General features: G+C 40.1%; 1 protein-coding gene across 1 annotated transcript in view; it reads right to left on the bottom strand.

The window, feature by feature from the left end:
• Window positions 1-1,384: 1,384 nt before the first annotated feature.
• The window catches only part of CDS1 (CDP-diacylglycerol synthase 1), an 86,533-nt gene continuing 69,214 nt past the window's right edge, over window positions 1,385-18,703 (bottom strand). The window contains exons 7-13 of the mRNA XM_075605715.1: window positions 17,604-17,686; window positions 13,230-13,317; window positions 10,552-10,620; window positions 9,839-9,991; window positions 8,366-8,485; window positions 6,168-6,271; window positions 1,385-3,267 (exon numbers count right to left, since the gene is read on the bottom strand). Of these exons, the coding sequence (XP_075461830.1) occupies window positions 3,135-3,267; window positions 6,168-6,271; window positions 8,366-8,485; window positions 9,839-9,991; window positions 10,552-10,620; window positions 13,230-13,317; window positions 17,604-17,686 (750 nt within the window). The 3' untranslated portion in view covers window positions 1,385-3,134. The remainder of the gene's footprint in view (window positions 3,268-6,167; window positions 6,272-8,365; window positions 8,486-9,838; window positions 9,992-10,551; window positions 10,621-13,229; window positions 13,318-17,603; window positions 17,687-18,703) is intronic.

Here is an 18,703-nt window from a genome sequence, read left to right as displayed (position 1 = left end):
CCCCAAGGCATTTAAATGAATGCAGGGGGATCGCGCGAGGCCTCTGCAACTTCAACTTACCTTCTCTTCGGTGACAACGCGGCGTCAAATGCCGCAGGGTCATGTGACATCACAATGGCATGACAACGTGACCCCGCGACGTCATTTGACGCCGGTAGCCGGACAGGAGGTAAGGGAGGGGGGGCGCAAGCAAGGAGGGAAGCAGGAGGGGGGGCGCGAGCAGGAAAGATTGCGCAGCGCTGCTCTACTCTTTGATAAAGCGCCATCGAGCGTGAAACGCGCAAGTGGGTTTTTTTTTTTTTTTTTTAAATCCTGCTTTATGTGCTAATACATCTTTGAATTGCTTACTTACCATCCAACCCTTGGTGATTTTTTTCGGATGTGCACCGCCATCTTTCTTTTCTACTTGTATACTGGACATCGACAGGAGCATGCCGACCACGGCTTCACCCTGCAAGACATCCCGTAAGTATCTCTCAAGTCTTTCACGCTGTGACTTATCAGCTATCCTTGGATTTAAGAGACTGGTTTTTTTTTTCCTGATACTGTATACTACTGTGACCAAGAGGTTCTGACTATACCAGGTCTTGCATTCAGAGACTCAGAACTGTGTTTCTACCAGTCACAGTACACACATCCATTTAAAGACATTATATGGACTTTAAAATATCAAGAACCAGAGGTTTACTTGCTAGGACACATGTTTTATTCTCTACATGTGAACAGACATTCAATTGTTATCAAATTGTGTTGGGTAACACTCATATTTTCGTTATTGCTATGTATGAGGTTTTTGTGATGCACTGTTTTTGTTTGGGATATTCGCAAACACATTTTTTCAATGAGCACTCAGCACTGCAGAAATAGTGATCAAAGCGGTTGTATTAATCATACACGACAACCAACGTCTCGGCACACTGTGGGGGAACATCACCCTCAGGAAGGTACCACAGTGGACCCAAATGTTGGTTATTGTGTACGATTAATACATCTGTTCCACTATTTCTGCAGTGCCGAGTCTTCATCGGAGGTGGTTTGGGTGAAATATACTGTATATATGACATACACATTACTTTCAATAGGATGTTTCTCCTTGTAGTAAATCTGGTGACGTTGTCTGCACCGTTTTAGTCCAGCTTTGCTGCTGCAAGACTAATAAATAGGACGCCTACAGATAAAGCGGATGTTATTGCATCAGTTAACGCTGCAGAGATATTTAGCGCAATAAATATTGCAGCTCTATTTAACTTTTACACAACACGTGCGTTATCTTTAATGCACGCTATATTGTCTGCGTTATTTCTGGCGTTAATGGGGTAATGACACCTGCCACATCTGTATGTGCAAAGTGCAAAACTACAAAGCGACTGCCTTCAATGCCACATACAGAGAACAGGTTTTTCAATAGTTTATTACGTTGTAAACATAAGGAAAATAAATATATACAGCACAGAATAAAACCCTTTTAAAACATTTCAAGTTATTTATTTTTTTCAAATGAATTTGAATAAAAAAAAAAAAAAACCGTGGCACCAGTCAGCGGGATTAGCGTTTGGAAATACAATAAATATGGCATATTTGCATTGCTGTGTTCTAATGTTTCAGTCTTGCAACTTCTATTATCTCAGGCCAAATGCAGTCCATCACCCCATGGCTCAAAAGTGGTGTCCACATGGAAACGAGTGTAAAGACCATGAAAAGGGAAAATACACATCTTTTCAATCAATGCATTAATTCCTAATTGTGCTAAAAATGACAAATGTATTTTGGTCTCCATTAAATAGCAACATTCACTTTTTGCAGATTTGGCCTACAGCAAAGCTTGAAGACAACCAAACATATTATGTACCTTTTTTTTTTTATTGCGCCATTCTGTTTAATATTTTTGTAGGCAAGGGTCACATTACTAAACTGCAATGCTGGTTTAAAATTGATTTAGCTAGCATGGTTTAATAAATTAGGCCCTTACTTGGCCAATTCCATTGTTACTTTTAATTCAGTATGTTTGTAATTGGTTGGTTATTGTTTAATTGATTCCCCAAAAGCACACTGAAGGGAAGAGCAGACATCACAAGATCACACGTTACTAGCCCACAGATGGTTTTACACCAACCAAGACCGCATCTAAAGTTACACGTATTGGAACTAGGCATTGTGTATTGCTCATAGTGCTGCTGGTTTGGTTCACAAGCCTACTTTTTAAGTAATCTGTACTTCGTGTAGTTGCATTTCTGGATGAGAGATAAAACTATATTTTTATGTTTGTTGTATGATGTGTAATGGAGGCCTAAATAAAACTGCAAGTGTTACAGATAAAATACAGGCTGTGCTGCAGAGCTGTAAATGTGCTTATCTGTCCTGGAGAGTGCAGATGTGGGACCGCGCCTCATATTTGGGCCTGTCAATGAAGGTGCAAAGCAACTTCCACTAGATAAAATTGTGGGTGGTCAGTTCAATATCAAACTGCAAATAAAACAAAAAGCTTAAAACACTATGACAAGGAAACGTAACTACTCTTCAGCACGGAGAGGTCTCCAATGGTTTCCTATTGTGAAAGTAATACAAATATTTGTGAACTATATTTCTGTGTGTGATGTGTATATATATCTCTAAATATAATATATATATCTTGCAAGATATGGTACCTTTCATTGGACCATCAGAGTTCTTTATAGATGGTGTTGCACCTTTGACAGGCGTCACAAGTAGCTTCATTAGCTGCAGTTCATATACAGGTAATTGAATACTCTTACATCCTTATCTACAGTATGTATAAACCTTCAAGTTGGTCTATTAAAAGGTATCACTGCTTGTAGTAACCCTGAGACCCTGAGCATCTCATAAAATGCCACTTTTATATATCTGAGCATTTTCAATTGTTAGATTCACTTAACAAATTGAACATTTTCTCTTACAACAGCAATCTCTTCTGGAAAAAAAAATAAAAATACAGGAACATACGTTAGTCTTGTGCTTTAGTGATGTGGAGCTGATCTTATAATCCACCGTGGGAAATTGCTCACAATTGTTCTGACAAAGGATCAGAGCCTTTGGTGGAGTGCTATTAAGCCAGTGCAATGACTGGTTGTCTCCATTCTTATGGTCGACGGGTCAACGATTCTCACAGCCTGCTTTTATAGTTCAGGAAGTGCTGCTTGGATGACGCCTTTCTCGGTCAAGTGGGCCTTCAAGGCCTTGTAGATGTTGAGCTGTTGTTCGGGATGGAGGACCAGAAGCTGCTGCAAAACTTTGCTAGGATTTGGACCCCTGGAAATAAAAACAAATTTACTTGTATAAAGGAAATAAAATGAACTAGTGCTTTAGTAGTCTGAGAGATTAGCCTCCATCTGAGGGGTTACACACATTAGATAATACATTTACACACATATATAGAGATATATCTATTTGACTAAACCCTTCAGAATTTTTTTATTTTGCATACAGACTTAGGGTTGCCAGGTGTCCAGTATTGAAGCGGGCATTCCTGTATTTGGGCACACTGTCCAGTACAGAAAAATAGAGGTAATACTGGACATGTATGTGTCTGGTATTACCTCTCTGGACATAGTGACGTGACCAGCTTGGGGGCCGCAGGATTTCCCCGAGCAGGGAGAGAGCAGGGCTGTTGCTAGAGGGATGGGCAGAATCCTCCATCCTGATTGGCTGCTGATGGGTCATGCAGCCAGTCAGGAGCCTGAGGGTGTGTCCAAGGAGAGGAGGAAACTGCATGGACCAAAGAGCTGTGTTTCTCTCGAGCGCATCACACCTTTCACCATTGTGTCCAGTATGCCTACCTAAGACTCTTGATACATTTATATACTCAACATTAATATTGCAACAGTGACCTGTTAGTTTTAGAAAACTATCACTACAGTATATCATCTGAGGAATCTAATACAGTAATTAGTCTTATGCTATATGGTCTATGGTGGAATGGGACTTTTACACGCGGCTGTTTCGTCACTGGTCGTTTCGGTCCTGAGGCAGGTTTTTTTTAGGGTAAGGGGTTAGAAGAAATATCACAACTATCCCGGCAATGAAGCGGCGACGTGTCCTAGACTGCTCTATGGGGCTTTCTGGTGCTGGTAAACATTATGTCAAAGGAGCAATCTGGCAGGGAGTGCATTTACCCCATTAGGTTTTCTGTATAAATAAATAGCCGCGGCCATTTTACCTCCAGTTCCCGTTTCCTGTCTTCTTTTGTACGTTACATGTGGGTACAAGGCGGGGGGAGAGGGGAACCTCCTGGAACCTCCCTGGTCAAGCGGCCTCCCTAGCCATAGGCGGGGGGACTTCATGACCAGGGGGGTCTGGCCTTCCCTTCGCTGGCCCACCCCCACACCTCCCTCCCCGGCACGGGAGGGTTCCCAGAAGGCCTACTTAAGGCCAGGCTGACGGGTAGCACGTCCTCTTTTGCTGCCTGCCAGACGATTATAACTAATAAATAAAATGGTCTTTTAGTTTAAAATTTTGGCCAAATTGTTGTAAGACCTTGAGCCAACTGCACAGCAGACCACGTTTCAAGGGTCCCTACACTAATATAGGGCCTCATGCAGAGAGCAGCGAATTTTAAAAATGGCGAATTTCATAAAAAGGAGCTTTTTTGGAGAGTTTTAATCTCCATATGCAGAAAAGTGCGAAATCTGCTATGTTTAACATGGATGCGTCTGGCGAGTTTAAATTGGCGAGATGCGCGCTTCGGAAACTTGTAAAAACAAATTCGCGCCTTTTTTTTTCCCTTTGCAATGGCCGCGAGCGCCAGTTTTTTTTGGCGAGGCAAAACGGAGACAATCGCGCCATTTTATTGGCGCGAACAGCCGCTAGATGCCGTTCGCGCCTCTCTGCATACGGATATATTTTAAACTGGCGAGATTGCGGTTCTCGCCAGCCGCGAGGCGAGTTTTACAAATAGAAATGAAAAATTGGCGCGATTTTCGGAAATCTCCATTTTCTGCTGTTTTCTGCGAGATTATCTCCAAAAAATGGCGAATTTCGAAAATTCGCTGCTCTCTGCATAGGCCCCATAGATTCTTAATAATGAATGTATATTTAGGCACTGTACCGTGTATAAGTTTTTCTGGATGTGCACTGAGCTTTGTCTGTGTTTTATGTTATGTCTTTGGTTTTAAATATATATATATCGCCATGCTCAGTAGCACTCCTCTGTGAAACTTATATGCTTATATATATATATGTTGTGGGTATTTTGGGGGTTCAATATGAGCTTGTAGGTGTTCTGTATGTTTTATAATTCTTGTTCAGCTAGTCTTAGCTGATTGGAGGGTGGCAACCTCCTACCTAATTGAAGCTCACTCCCTCCCACATTTAAATGGTTAAAAGCTCACTCCATGGCATCTTCCACTATCAGGGGAACTTGCTTGCTTACAGTGTGATTGTGACAAATCTATTAGAGTGCTTTTCCTGGTAATGTACAGGTTAATAAAAGTTTCAATCAGACTTAGAACTTTGCAACTAATATTGACAGATTTATTATAAATCATTCTTCCTGGCAATGCACAGGTTATTAAGAATTTATATTAGTGTAAGGACCCTTGAAACGTGGTCTGCCGTGCAGTTGGCTCAGGGGATTACAACACTTTGGCCAAAATGTTAAACTAAAAGACCATTTTATTTATTAGTTATTTATACATGTATATTTAGGCACTGTACCCTATATAAGCTTTTCTGGATGTGCAATGAGCTTTGTCTGTGTTTTATGTTATGTCTTTGGTTTTAAACAGCAAATAATCAGCCTGATTTACTAAATCACTCAGGCTAGCGCTACTATTATTGATTTGAACAGTTAGTGTGAACAAAAGTGGTTGTGCCGATTAGTGAATGTTGAATGACTCCTGAAGTAAAGAACATGGCACTTCAGTGGAATAAAATTCACCACCATTTTAGTGGTGAACAAATAAAAGGATCAATGTTTTGGTCCAAAACATTGATCAATTATTTTGTCACCATTAAAATTGTATTTTGGCCAAGTCCACTGGAGTGCCATGTTCTTTACTTGAGGGGTCTACTGTACCTCAATACGTTAATGCTTCTGGAGCACCCGTGGCAGTTTTTCGTTGTAACTAAGTGCACTTATCTTTCCTTCATGAATGTTGAACAAGACACGTCAGACAATAATACGATACATAAAAAGTGAGGCGCGCCCCTACCTTATGAAGCTGGCAATGTACACATGCACAAATGTAGCCATTAGGTACTGACAGTCACAACGATCCATGATGCCTCCGTGCCCAGGGATGGTGTCCGCGAAGTCCTTGAAGAGATCAGAAAATCAATAACTGGCATTTCCGATACGGAAAGCTTTCCTTTAAATATGCTGACAACTTAAAACAGAATCAAGTGGCAAAAAAAACCCCCTGAGAAAGTAAACGGTCAATGCTGTGTGAATATGGATCACATGTTTTCTAGGTGGAAAGGTCTAGCCCAGCCAACCTAAATATGTAATGCACGTCTTTGGAAGTCAGTATTACTCTTCTAACTTACTTTTACAACAAACAGAACTATGCCAGGTTTACCGTGTTGATTATATATGGTATATAGAGTTCAAATGTAGAAGGCACTAAAAAAAGCAACAGAACTTATTGTTGGGGTAGAACTCCATTCTATTGTTTCCTATTCTATGAATAGAAGGAGCTTTAAATGTTTGAGGGGTAGTCTTGCTTAACACAGTTTTATATTACGGAACATTACTATTTTAAGGCCTTGCTCTACTCCCATGAGCACTGCTATTTGATATATTCGATACCTCTAAGATGTTTCCAATACAAAGCTTGTCGTTGTGCGTCTTAAGGTTATATTCCTGCTTACCAGAGATGGGGAAACTTAACATATAATGCCTATTTCAGATTCTATCAATTTTTATTTACCGTTCCAAACCTTATTTTTATAGGCATCTTTTGTTTCCTATCTATTTCAAATCTATTTTTAAATATATTGTATATATTATATTATATGTGGATTGCAATAAAGGTATCTGACTACATTCCCTGCTGAAATGTCATTTATTTTTGAAATGATAATCTAAACTGCATATTTAAAACAGGCATTGCATTTTTGAAATTGTGTCCTCATTTTCATACCTGCCAAATGTCTCTATAATTAATTATATTATTAACTCTATAATGAATGATCCAGTCCTGGTTTTGTATCCTCATTTGCTGGTTTGATAGAATGTTTGCTACAATAGAGTAAGGCTGCGTCCCCGCTAGCGCTGAGCGGGCGGCGCTTGCCGAGTTCACTTTGTGCAAAGTGAATTCTCACGTCCCCGCTCACGTGGCGTATGCGCGCGCTCTCCCAAGCTTGGCGCTTGGGAAGTTAAAAAAAAAAGTGTTCGAAGCGCGCTCAATAGGCCGCCCATGCAACCCCCCCCTCCACGCGCGCAAAATTCACAGGACACCCGCGCTCATGCTTGGAGAGTTGGTGATATCACCATTCAAGCATGAGCGCAGTCAGCGCCAGCGGGGCCGCAGCCTAAGATATAACCAAAGACTGGCATGGAACACCACCACAAAGTTGACCTGGAGCTAGTTGGCAGGTACAGGATGTTATTACTGCGTGAGAAATCATGTATAGTTACTGTACTTTCAAAACCCTCTCCTCATTTAGAAGAAAAGGATGTTAATGATAATGTTATTACAGCAATATATTTATTTTGTCTATAGTCATGATGTTTTCCCAGGACAGCCCATATTATATCAGCTTCGCATTTTCAGGGCAGCTCAGCCAAGATCCTTGTTTTGATCTCCTCATGACAATCAATCAGTCTGGAATTCATCTCCCAGCTTCTCGAAATCGCAAGAACATTAACATTTCCAAGAATGCTAGGGGATTTGTGTGTTTAATTAATTGAGATTGCTTGGGGGGGGGGGGGGGGGGGGCAATATCTTGGCCATAACCAAAAGTATAGAACGACAACCTACAGTACATGTGCTATAAATATGCTGGGAAGAGGAGTCTAATTTTTTTATGGTTAGATCAACTAGTTAACTAGTTTTTATTAAACCTACAGTTTATTGTACCCCCATTGTACTGCGCTGCGGAATACATTGGCGCTTTACAATTAAGCAATGATAATAATAATCGTGCAAACCTGCCTCTGTATCATCATGGGCCTAACCCTTGTTTTCTTATTAACCCTAAATGTGACGGCTGCTTACAACTGTCCTGCACAGCTATTGAAAGTAGATACCTGAAGGTATAGAACGTGATTAGTGTCTCGGAACAAGGTATATGGTTAGCAATATAGTTATTTTGCTTGGAGCACCCAGTCATTCAAGTGGATAATAAAAAGCACAATGTAAACGTAACTTCTACAACAAACCCTTTACAGCCATGTTATTATGCATACCTTAATTTTGAAGGCTCTTTTGAAACCGCTGGCAAAGAAGCCTCCAAATGGTCCAATCAGCGATGCAAAGGTTGACAGGGCGATGCTGTGAATTTGGAATGGGTACAGACTAACCGTTTTCTGGAAGAGAACAACATGCGTTAGTGCTCGTACCTCATGACCCGCGCATGATACAGTGGGAGATGCGGGTCAAGATGACACAGTTTGCTCCTGGACACGAGGCAAGGATTTTCTCTTGCACTTAATGGCACGGTCACAAAATATAAGAAACATGTTCCCCCCCCTTTTTTTTTTTAAACATCAAATGCTGATCTATGGTGGATTTAATTAAAGAAAAAAAAGGAAAAACAGCCACTTTTTTTGTCCATTTTTGCCAAAACTGTTGGCGAATTACAGTAATGTTGCTATAGCGCCCTACAAAGTGAGACAGATTGTACACTGGTATGCAAAGACAATAAGAACACTATTATTTAATTCATGAAAATATAATGTATAACTATTTATTATAGTAATGCTAGATATTTGTAAATATGCTTAAGTTTGGCCCTTATCCTTCCCTGTAGTTAGTTGAGCAAGGGGGAGTGGTTTAAATACATAGTTACATAGTAAATGAGGTTGAAAATGACATGCGTCAATAGTAAGTTACTCTTGTAATCAGGACGGAGTAATAAGATTAGATCTAATGAAGAAGATCCAGGGAGACGGCATCAGGGACACGGGCAGCAACATAATGCCGGAAAAGGCAAGTAGCCAGAGAGCTAGACCGTTGATGGACAGGACTTCAGGAGACCAAAGGTCTCAAGCACAGAGAACCTGTGTCTCAAATGAAAGGATCACCTGGTGCAAAGTTTGATGGAAGTCTCACCCAGAGCGGTACCCTTGCCCCTCAAAAGTCAGTGCCCTCATCTAGTAAGTGCCTGGAGACCCATGTGCCCCTTGGTGGTTTGTTATTTTTGTTTGTGAAGGTTGTCTTTTTGAAGGATTATTGCTGCGGTTTAGTTGGACTGTTATTATTATTTGTGAAGATCGATGGTGAAGAATTATTTTTGCTTTTGTCGAGATTTGAAAATAAATATCTTTATTTGTTTGTGGTGAAAGTCCCTGGCGCGCGCTTTCAATCCTCCATTGCTCAACATCCGGCCCAAGTGCTCGGACGCCATTTTAACATCTTTAGGGAAAGAAAACCTGGTCCAGACAGCAAATGTAAATATTCCTGTATATTTATGCTTTACTGTGGAGGGTTTTAGTCACTTTTTTTACCCACCATAACCTTAATAAGTATATACATATACATACATACCAAAAAATTTAAAAAATAATAACACATAAATAAAAAGTTTGCTGTAACTGTTCGTTTGAACAAAGATTTCTAAAAAAAATATATACATGCACGAACATTTGCAAACCGACATGGGAAAACTGTGTACATTTCTCATCACAAAACAAAATAATAATAATAATATTAACTCTCACCCATCCTAGTAGAGACTGCAGTAATAGTGGGAGGGAGTAATCATGGAGCCTGAAGATTTCTGGAGGTTCACAATCAGAGGAAAATCTGTTTGTTTCACTGCTGTAATCCACCGGGCACACAAAGTACTGATATTGTGCAAAAATGTAGGCAAACTGAAAATCAAATATACAATGTTTATTGTTGAGACTTTATTTAATGAGAACTATAGCCCTTTGCTACAGGGAGAAGACAGACCATCTCTGTGCGCTCAGCTTGTACGAAGGACATTCTTTTTCATGTCCTTTAGGAAAGGAGCTGGAATGTTTTTGGCTTTTTGGCATTGGTTGTACCAGTACATTTGGGAGGTTAAGAGCTCGTGCCAACAACCATACTGTTAGCAAGCCAATAAACAAGAGCCCCTCACAGTACCTATAATGTGTGGTTTTCCCTTCATTCTTTGGTCAGTAACCATTTTTACTTATTGCAAGGACTTCAGAGGACATCTCTGCTGTAAAACATATGCCTGCGAGTCCCTCGCCGAGAGACCCCCAGATTAATCATTAGTGGATCATCCCTTGAGAGACTCCCAAGTTTATGAATGAGGTCCATTCATCAGAAACCCCCATGGTGTATATAAGACTTATTTAAATGTTCTGTATGTCCGAGTTTTCAGATGCTAAAATACACAAAGAGTAAACTGTTTTAAAGTATTAGAGAAATATATATCACTTACAATGAATCCGAATACAACAGTGGAGAAGAATCCTCCAATGAAGCCTTCCCAGGTCTTCTTGGGAGAAAGCTGTTTTTAAAATCAATGACATTATGGACAAATTAAAATGGAAAATTGAAAAATGATGGATACAACTTAGTCATGTCTATTTAACACTAGAATGAATGACTATTTCTTTCCATATTCATAATCGACACTACAACAGCACACAACAGACCGGAAGACTAAAACGCCTTGTATTCCTATACAGGTGCAGAACAAGGTATCAGTCTAAGCTTTCAAAAAACATTTTCCATACTTTCAAGTCACATAAAAGATGATTTTTACGATTAGGAATTATTATAGACTAAAGCCGTAAAATTCCGGGCACTACTGAAATCCCTGCTCTCTGGTTAAAATTCCAGGCATTATTCATTCAGTAATGCCTGGAATTTTTGCAGCTTGCAATGTGTTTATTTCCAGCCAATCAGCTTTCAGAACAACTCACACAGGGCAGGGGATTGGTCAGGAAGAAGCAGCAGGCTGTGACTCCTCCCCCTCCCTCCGTGAACAGATCTGTGTGTTGTATGTGTGTGTAGATGCAGTTTGTGTGTATGTGTGTGTGTAGCTGCAGTTTGTGCGTTGTATGTGTGTGTAGCAGCAGTTTGTGTGTGTGTGTGTAGCTGCAGTTTGTGTGTTTGTGTGTATGTGTGTGTAGCTGCAGTGTGTGTGTGTGTATCTGCAGTGTGTGTATCTGTAGTGTGTGTGTGTGTAGCTGCAGAATGTGTGTGTGTGTGTGTGTGTGTGTGTGTGTGTGTGTGTGTGTGTGTGTGTGTGTGTGTGTGTGTGTGTGTGTGTGTGTGTAGAGCTGCAGTATGTGGTGCTGCTGTGTTGTGTGTGTGTCTGGCAGCAGAGTTTGGATGTAGCTACAGTGTGTGTGTGTGTGTGTGTGTGTGTGTGTGTGTGTGTGTGTGTGTGTGTGTGTGTGTGTGTGTGTGTGTATACACAGAGGGAGCGGCAGTGTGTGGCTATAGATAGCTGCAGTGTAAGCGTATATAGGAGGTGCTTTAATGTATTTACCATTTTATTTTAATAAAAATCTATATAACTATACAAATGTGTCTATTATTTATGAAAAGAAGACTACATTTAGCCTATAATAGTAATAATCCCCTCAGAACAGGGCATTACTGGCCAATAATGCCCTGTTCTTCAGGGATTATTACTTAAATAATGAAGTAATTCAACCCAGCCTGTTTGATTATTGTAGCCTTTTCCTTGAAGCACTGTAGCATTCTTTTTTTTTTATCCCATTGGACATTATATAATTCTAATTAATCACAATATATTTCGCTCGTGGTTTTGATCTAGCTTAGATGGAGCAGAAGTTTAAGTACCCTATGCATAAATCAGCATTATACCACCGTACGCTGCGTCTCTTGTTTAAGGAGGAGCAGCAGCAGCATATCAGAAATTTCATAGCTGTGTTGTTTAATCTAATCTAACCACACTGTTCTCTTCCTACTCTGATGCCTAGCTATTCCTCAAGCCTAATATGGAGAAACATGTTCCTGCTTCCCTATTAGTTAAAAAGGCCCTTCAACTCACTGAACCATAGTTAGAATAATAATAATAATAATATTATTATTAAGTATTTATATAGTGCTTTTCTTCAAATGAAACTCAAAGCGCTTCACAGTTACCAAAATTAAAAAAGAAGAAAACATAAGCTATTAAATGCCGGACAGGTTGTGGTTCATGAATTAAATGCCTGGATAAAACAGCTACCGTAGGTATTGAGTCTGTTTTTATAGATTTCCAAAGAGGGGGCCTCTCTAACTGTACGAGGCAGATGGTTCCAGAGAGTGGGTGCAGAGTGACTAAAAAATAGGGGCCCAAAGGAAGTTAAGGATATTCTTGGAATCGTTAGGAGTCCTTCATCTGCAGATGGAAGTGATCGAAGGGGAGTGTAGGGAACCAGAAGCTCTTTCAGATAGGTGGGACCCTGGTCATGTAGGGCTGGAAATGTGAGCAAGGTGATCTTAAAATAAATTCGCCATTTTACAGACAGCCAGTGCAGAGAACTGTATGTCCCAAATTCACACGAAAGGAGGCATTTCATGTGGCATCTATTAGCATCAATTGTGCCCCCTCGACTTACAATTTGGTGAATCACTTGACACATATTAGATATGGATGTACCAGCTCATGCATCTATGTAAACAGCCTCATTGGCGAACAATCTGGGTTAATTGTAAGAAATTTGATTAACCAAGAGAATGGAGCAGTGTGTCAAAGCAAACTTTTGTGATGGGGACTGCCAAGCATTGGCCTGCTATGATCAAGCTGTGGATTAATGTAGGACCCAAATAATAAATTTTAAATAACCCACTAGTTACTGTATTTCAGGTCATTTTACAGTTTTGTGTCTCACCAGCATTTTTTGTTCCCCCGCCCATACACTTTAACGTATTACCACACAACACATCTGTTTGCCCTTGTCAAGGGTTGAAAAGAGCCTGATGTTGGAATATAGGTAGCTGAGCTGCCGAATCCAACATGAACCCCCGTCCTTAATTGGCTGGGCATATCTGGTAGGTACTGTAGCACGTCTTAGCCTACAAGTGACCAGGTCCAGTCTGCTATTTCGCTCCCCATCATGTGTCGCTACAATTAGCTGTCCGGCTTTTGGAACTTACCTTAATTAATGGGGTCCTGCCAAAGAAGAACCCAAAAAGATAAGCCATAATATCGTTACAGATAACAATGGAGATTGGGACTATAAACCTAAAAAGGAAAGAAAAACAGGATCAATGCAGGTACACTGTGATATGGCAATGTTAATATGTTTTGGTATATTGCCACTTACACTGTCCAAAGCATGGTTTAAAAGAAATTGCTTTTTATTTTACTTTACCCTGGTAATATATTCAATTGTGGGTTGGTCCAGTATGTTTCTATATACATGAAATACTGTACTGATCTAACTTGCCTAACTCCCAGCTAGAACCACTTCTATTTTATGTTTTGTGATCTTTGGCATCATCTCATTTAAACTTTCAGCTCTAGTTTTGAAAAGCTGTTAAATCGAAATCATAATAAAACCAGTTACAGAGAAGATGTCAGATGATAGTTCTTTGACTGTACTGAAAACCCCAATACATATTGCTAAGTGAGACTTTCACCATGCAAAAGAAAGGCCATTTCTTGGCAATATAATACTGTGCATACATCATGCCAGGACAAAAGAGAAACGGTTTAAAGGTGGGGTCCCATGCAAGACAAAACTGAACTATGTTTAGTAGGTCAAAAGCAGGCGATTGATGTCTTTATTTTTAGCACACAGCACAGTTTAGTGCCTAGTAGTTTTATTCTATTTGCAAACATAATGTAACAGCCATAGCTCTACATACCATAATAATGCTGTTTATATCACTTTTGCTATTAAAAAAAGATAATACACAAGTGTGTTTGCAATATCTTATCTACCTAATTTCTGGATACACCTAGTTCAGCTGCTATTATCCTCCCAGTTATGGGATAACACAAGTTAATAATGTGAAGGTCATACAGATGTTGCTAGACTAAACTTAGTCACTGCCAGGGGAACCGGGAGGAGAACGCGACCACAGCTTCCCCTGGCAGCGAGGACTTAGTGCTGCGTGGCGTCCGATCTGGCAGCACAGACCCCCGCAGCACCTTTTTGCTTATTATGCCGCTACACTCGACAAACCAAGTGTAGCTATATCTGTAGCTGGCAAGCCATTCAACGAGGAGAACATAGTTATGACGAACGTCATCCTCATGGTATGGCTGTGGTTTTTCCTGATCATGTTGTGCGATATGGAGGCAAACAGCTGCAGAACCCGGGGTCTCCCAGAGGGAAGATCAGAGATGCGTATTCAATATGCTGTGAACCGCTTCCTGGTGCTGGAGAAGATTTTAGTCTGATTACTTTCAATGGAGCTCAACGCTTCCCCAGCTCTGGGAATCAGCTTCACAGCATATTGAATAAGGGGCCAGAGAGTCATGTGAAGGAACTCTTGAATCTGAGAAGTGTCTGCCTGCCTGGGTTCACTGATGTCTTCAAAGACGCAATCCCTGTTAGGTGACAGAAAAACAACATTTTATATAGAACCCAATCATCTGATTAGCCTCCTTTAAACAAATGTAACTATGCTTCAAACAACAATGTCTGGCTCTGTTCCTTTGGAAATGAAGCAAGTATTATTTTCTCAGGGCCTCTGAGTTTGGGAATATTTGTTCATACGGTACTGTTTTGCTCCACCCTTGGCCCACTCGGTCTGTCACAGGGTCAAATAAGAGGTTATTTATTATAGAAGGGTAAAAATGGTGACATAAGACAGAAGGGAGCAACTATAGGAAATCAACCCCCTCTTAAGTGTCAGCTCACTAAGTTTCCAGACTAACAAACTTATTTTAAAATACTTATAGTAGGCTTTTTTTTTTTATTAAACCAAAAATCAGACATCAACCTGCCCAGACTTCATTTTTTTTTTTTTAAACGTTACTTCTATTAGTACACATTGGTCCTAAAAGAGGTCACCCCTTAACCCTTTGACTGTCGGAGTGGCCGTGGGGCTAGAGTGCCACGTTCCTGGGGCTGACTAACTAAACTCAATATGGCCATTTATTTTAGCATTAACCTCAGGTAACAAGATGTTAATGGTAAAGCTATACTCACTAAAGAAAGTAACATAACGCTACCTTATGTTAACCTCACGTTAAAAGCCTAGCATTATAAAGAACAGGCGTTAGGGAAAATTACATGCAAATAAACCGCTAGCGTAAGAATACGCTACTCGCAAATCTCTGTCAATACTAAAAAATCCCGTTACATTAATGAAGTCCTACCTAAACCTGGCGTTACTCCTATCCAGAAACTGAAACAGGCCAAAAGCAATAGGCACAATCTCTATTTCAGTGTGAGGCTGGGAGAAACACCACGTTTAGGGATTACTTATGTAACATAATGTTATTTCTCTGCCTCATTTCCCTCTCCTCCAAGCGCCGTATTTCAGTGCCTAGCTGGGAGTAATGCCCAGACTGAAATAACGTCATGTTATTTGAAGGTTACTTGGCGTTATCCTGAATACCACGACGCTAACACTGTTATTAACCTCTAGTAACGTATGTTATTTTTACATATAATTGGTTTTTCGAGTATGCCGCAAAACTCAGGAGTAAATAACATTCAGCCCTGATTTGACGAGTCTGAGAACAAGTGTAAGAAGTGGAAGTAGAGTGAATTTGATCTAAGTATTGAATCAAAACTGGTGCAAATCTGGAGGGGGGGGAAATGTGAAGAAAAGTAGAAGGGAGTTATACGCTGACGAGCAATGAAGGTTCCCTCTATGCCCTGTGCAATAAGAATTGTAGTCTACAACTTAACAGATTACATATTTCAGACTACACAGAGTGTTTGGCGGGAAAACAAAATGTTTTCCTTAATGAATCAAATCGGGCTCTCCTGGGGGCTGATTAGCTGGCCAGCTATATAGGATGCAGGGTTGCTGTCACTCCGCCACTGTCTGTCAGAGGATTTGGCGGTGAAAGGCTAACTGATAATGCAGAGTGTGATGGCAAACATCTGCATGTGTGACTTTTTTCTTTTCTGACTGCATATTTTATTGAGCAAATCCGTAGTGGATGTTTTCCTCTCTTCTATTAAAAACACACTTTGCTTAGTTTTGTCATCACCTTGCAAAATCATATACTGTAGATTTCACGGTCGCTACATTTTGCCAATGTGCTGTATTCAGAATGGCTTACTGTGGGGTCAATGTAAAAAAAATCTGTTGAACATTAAACTTGCAACTTCATACATCTTTCTTAATAGCACAGGAGATGTAGGGAACAAATCTGTTCACATAAAACCGTATGCATATATTCAACACAATTAGGTAGGATGCAAGCTTCTTTTTTTGTTTCCTATTGTGATACAATTCTTTAACAGATATTTATGGAGGTAAGTTGTAGATGTACTCAAGGTACAATTTTGTAAGTTACTGTACTGCACTGTACAAAAAGGTTGGTGCATTCTACATACATGTCCATTGTAGTATGACATGACAAAAAACATTGATGTACATGTAAAGATTCTGACTTCCATTCAGCTACATCATGGTGGCGATGTATCAAAGCAAAGAAAGCTGGGACAAACTCAATACCACACGTTTCATCAAAGAAAAGAAAAAAATCACATTGGATTTTTTCCTTAATATGCCTTTTCCCCCCCAGTTTGTCAGCTAAGACTTGTTAGAAGACTCAATTATGTTGTGTTAGAAAATCTAGTTCTGCAACTTGCGCATCACTCAACACCTACTGATCTGTTCTCAAGTCATGTTTGTCTGGCGGTTTTTATTTTGGAAAAGATCCTAGCAGTCTATAAAACAATAATATAGTACGTGGTAAAACTTGACCACTGTTGTGTTCTGTATTTGTCTGCACTCTTGCTGCTGTATTTATAGCATTCGAAAATAGTGTGAAAAAACAATTATACTGTAAGATTCAGAAAACGGTTGAGTTAAAATATTGCGAACTGTACACACAATGGTGGCTGCATGGTTATTTCCATCTGAAATCAATCAAAGGCACTTTTGCCAAGTTTCGCTTGGAACGCTGTACGAGCAAAGTGCAAAACACAGATCTGACCTCTAAATATTTAGGCCATGCAGAGACGCTACCAAAGGTTCCCACAGATATGGTGTTCATATATTTACATATGCTTTATCGTGTGTGTGTGTGTGTGTGTGTGTGTGTGTGTGTGTGTGTGTGTGTGTGTGTGTGTTTTGAATACCACACTATTAGTATACATCTATTTTTAGATCTAATTAGTCCTCTCTTTGAAGCACATTAATCCACCTCCTTATTAATTATCTGAAAAACATTATTTTGTTCTCCCTGATGAACCTTTCCTTTCCTCAACCCCAATGAAAGTCAATGGAATAGAGACCACTGTAATTTTCCTCCCAAATCTACCTTATAACAGCTTTCACATGTTGTCCAGTATACACATAGTAGTTATACATTGAATTGGTGTCGATCCTTACCAGATCATTCCTTCAAAAAGATTTTGGATGACTAGATGAGATTGAGTGACAGTGATCAGCAAAGTGACATGAGTCCATCCAAACTGTTAATGGGGCAACAATACAACAATCAGTACAATTATAAAACAGACCATGTGATAAGTAAGGGCTATGTATAAAGGCTCTGAAAAGTGCAGACCAGGGGTAGCCAACTCCAGTCCTCAAGAGCTACCAACTGGTCAGGTTTTCGGGATATCCCTGCCTCAGCACAGCTCAATTAGTGGTTCAGTCAAAGACTGAGCCACCTGTTCTGAAGCAGGGATATCCTGAAAATCTGACCTGTTGGTAGCTCTTGAGGACTGGAGTTGGCCACCCCTGCTGTAGACACACACTTGGAAAGAAAAAAGGAGTGTCCTTAATTTGACAGAGATGGTAAATTAGAGTTCATACCAAGTCAGACTCATTATATAAGCCCAGTACCTCCTTCCTTGGCTCCATTTACAGCCAACCTCTACTTCCAAATCATTAGCTGAGGTTCATCGAAGAGAAGATGAAGAACACCTTGATATGTTAACACTTAGGCATGAACATGCAGAAAGCCTTACTACGGCCCACAGGCCCCCACTACTCCTTTGACTGGAGCTGAAATATTCCAGAGAAAGAGGAAGATAGCTTTGCAGTTTATTGAACAGTGAGGTAAGCATCAATTTCATGGCAAAAAAAGGTCATTTGCTTCCCTTTATACGTAGCCCTTTTTGATGGCTAATATGATGGTAAGTGATTAACTGTGGATAGGTTTGGTGTAAATTAATTACAAATGAAGTCATTTATAAGAAGATTGAACATGGAAATACATTCTCCCACATTAAAAAAAAAGTGCTGCAGGTTTGGTCAACATGGAAGTTACAATATGTACATAAGTCAAAATTAAGCAGTAACATTTCAAATCTCTCATTCTATGAAGTTTAATGAAGCTGTACTATTCACAGGGGACTAGGACTTCCCAAATATTAGGGGCAGGGAATGGGCTGGGAACTCTCTCCCCTCCCCCCACTTACCTAAAATGACCCAACAACCCAAAAATTTCCTGGGAATAAAGCAACACAAAGATTGCAGATAAA

Source organism: Ascaphus truei, chromosome 1 (assembly GCF_040206685.1).
Source record: "Ascaphus truei isolate aAscTru1 chromosome 1, aAscTru1.hap1, whole genome shotgun sequence".
NCBI classification, from domain to species: Eukaryota; Metazoa; Chordata; class Amphibia; order Anura; family Ascaphidae; genus Ascaphus; species Ascaphus truei.
This window is presented reverse-complemented; position numbering and strand designations above follow the sequence as displayed.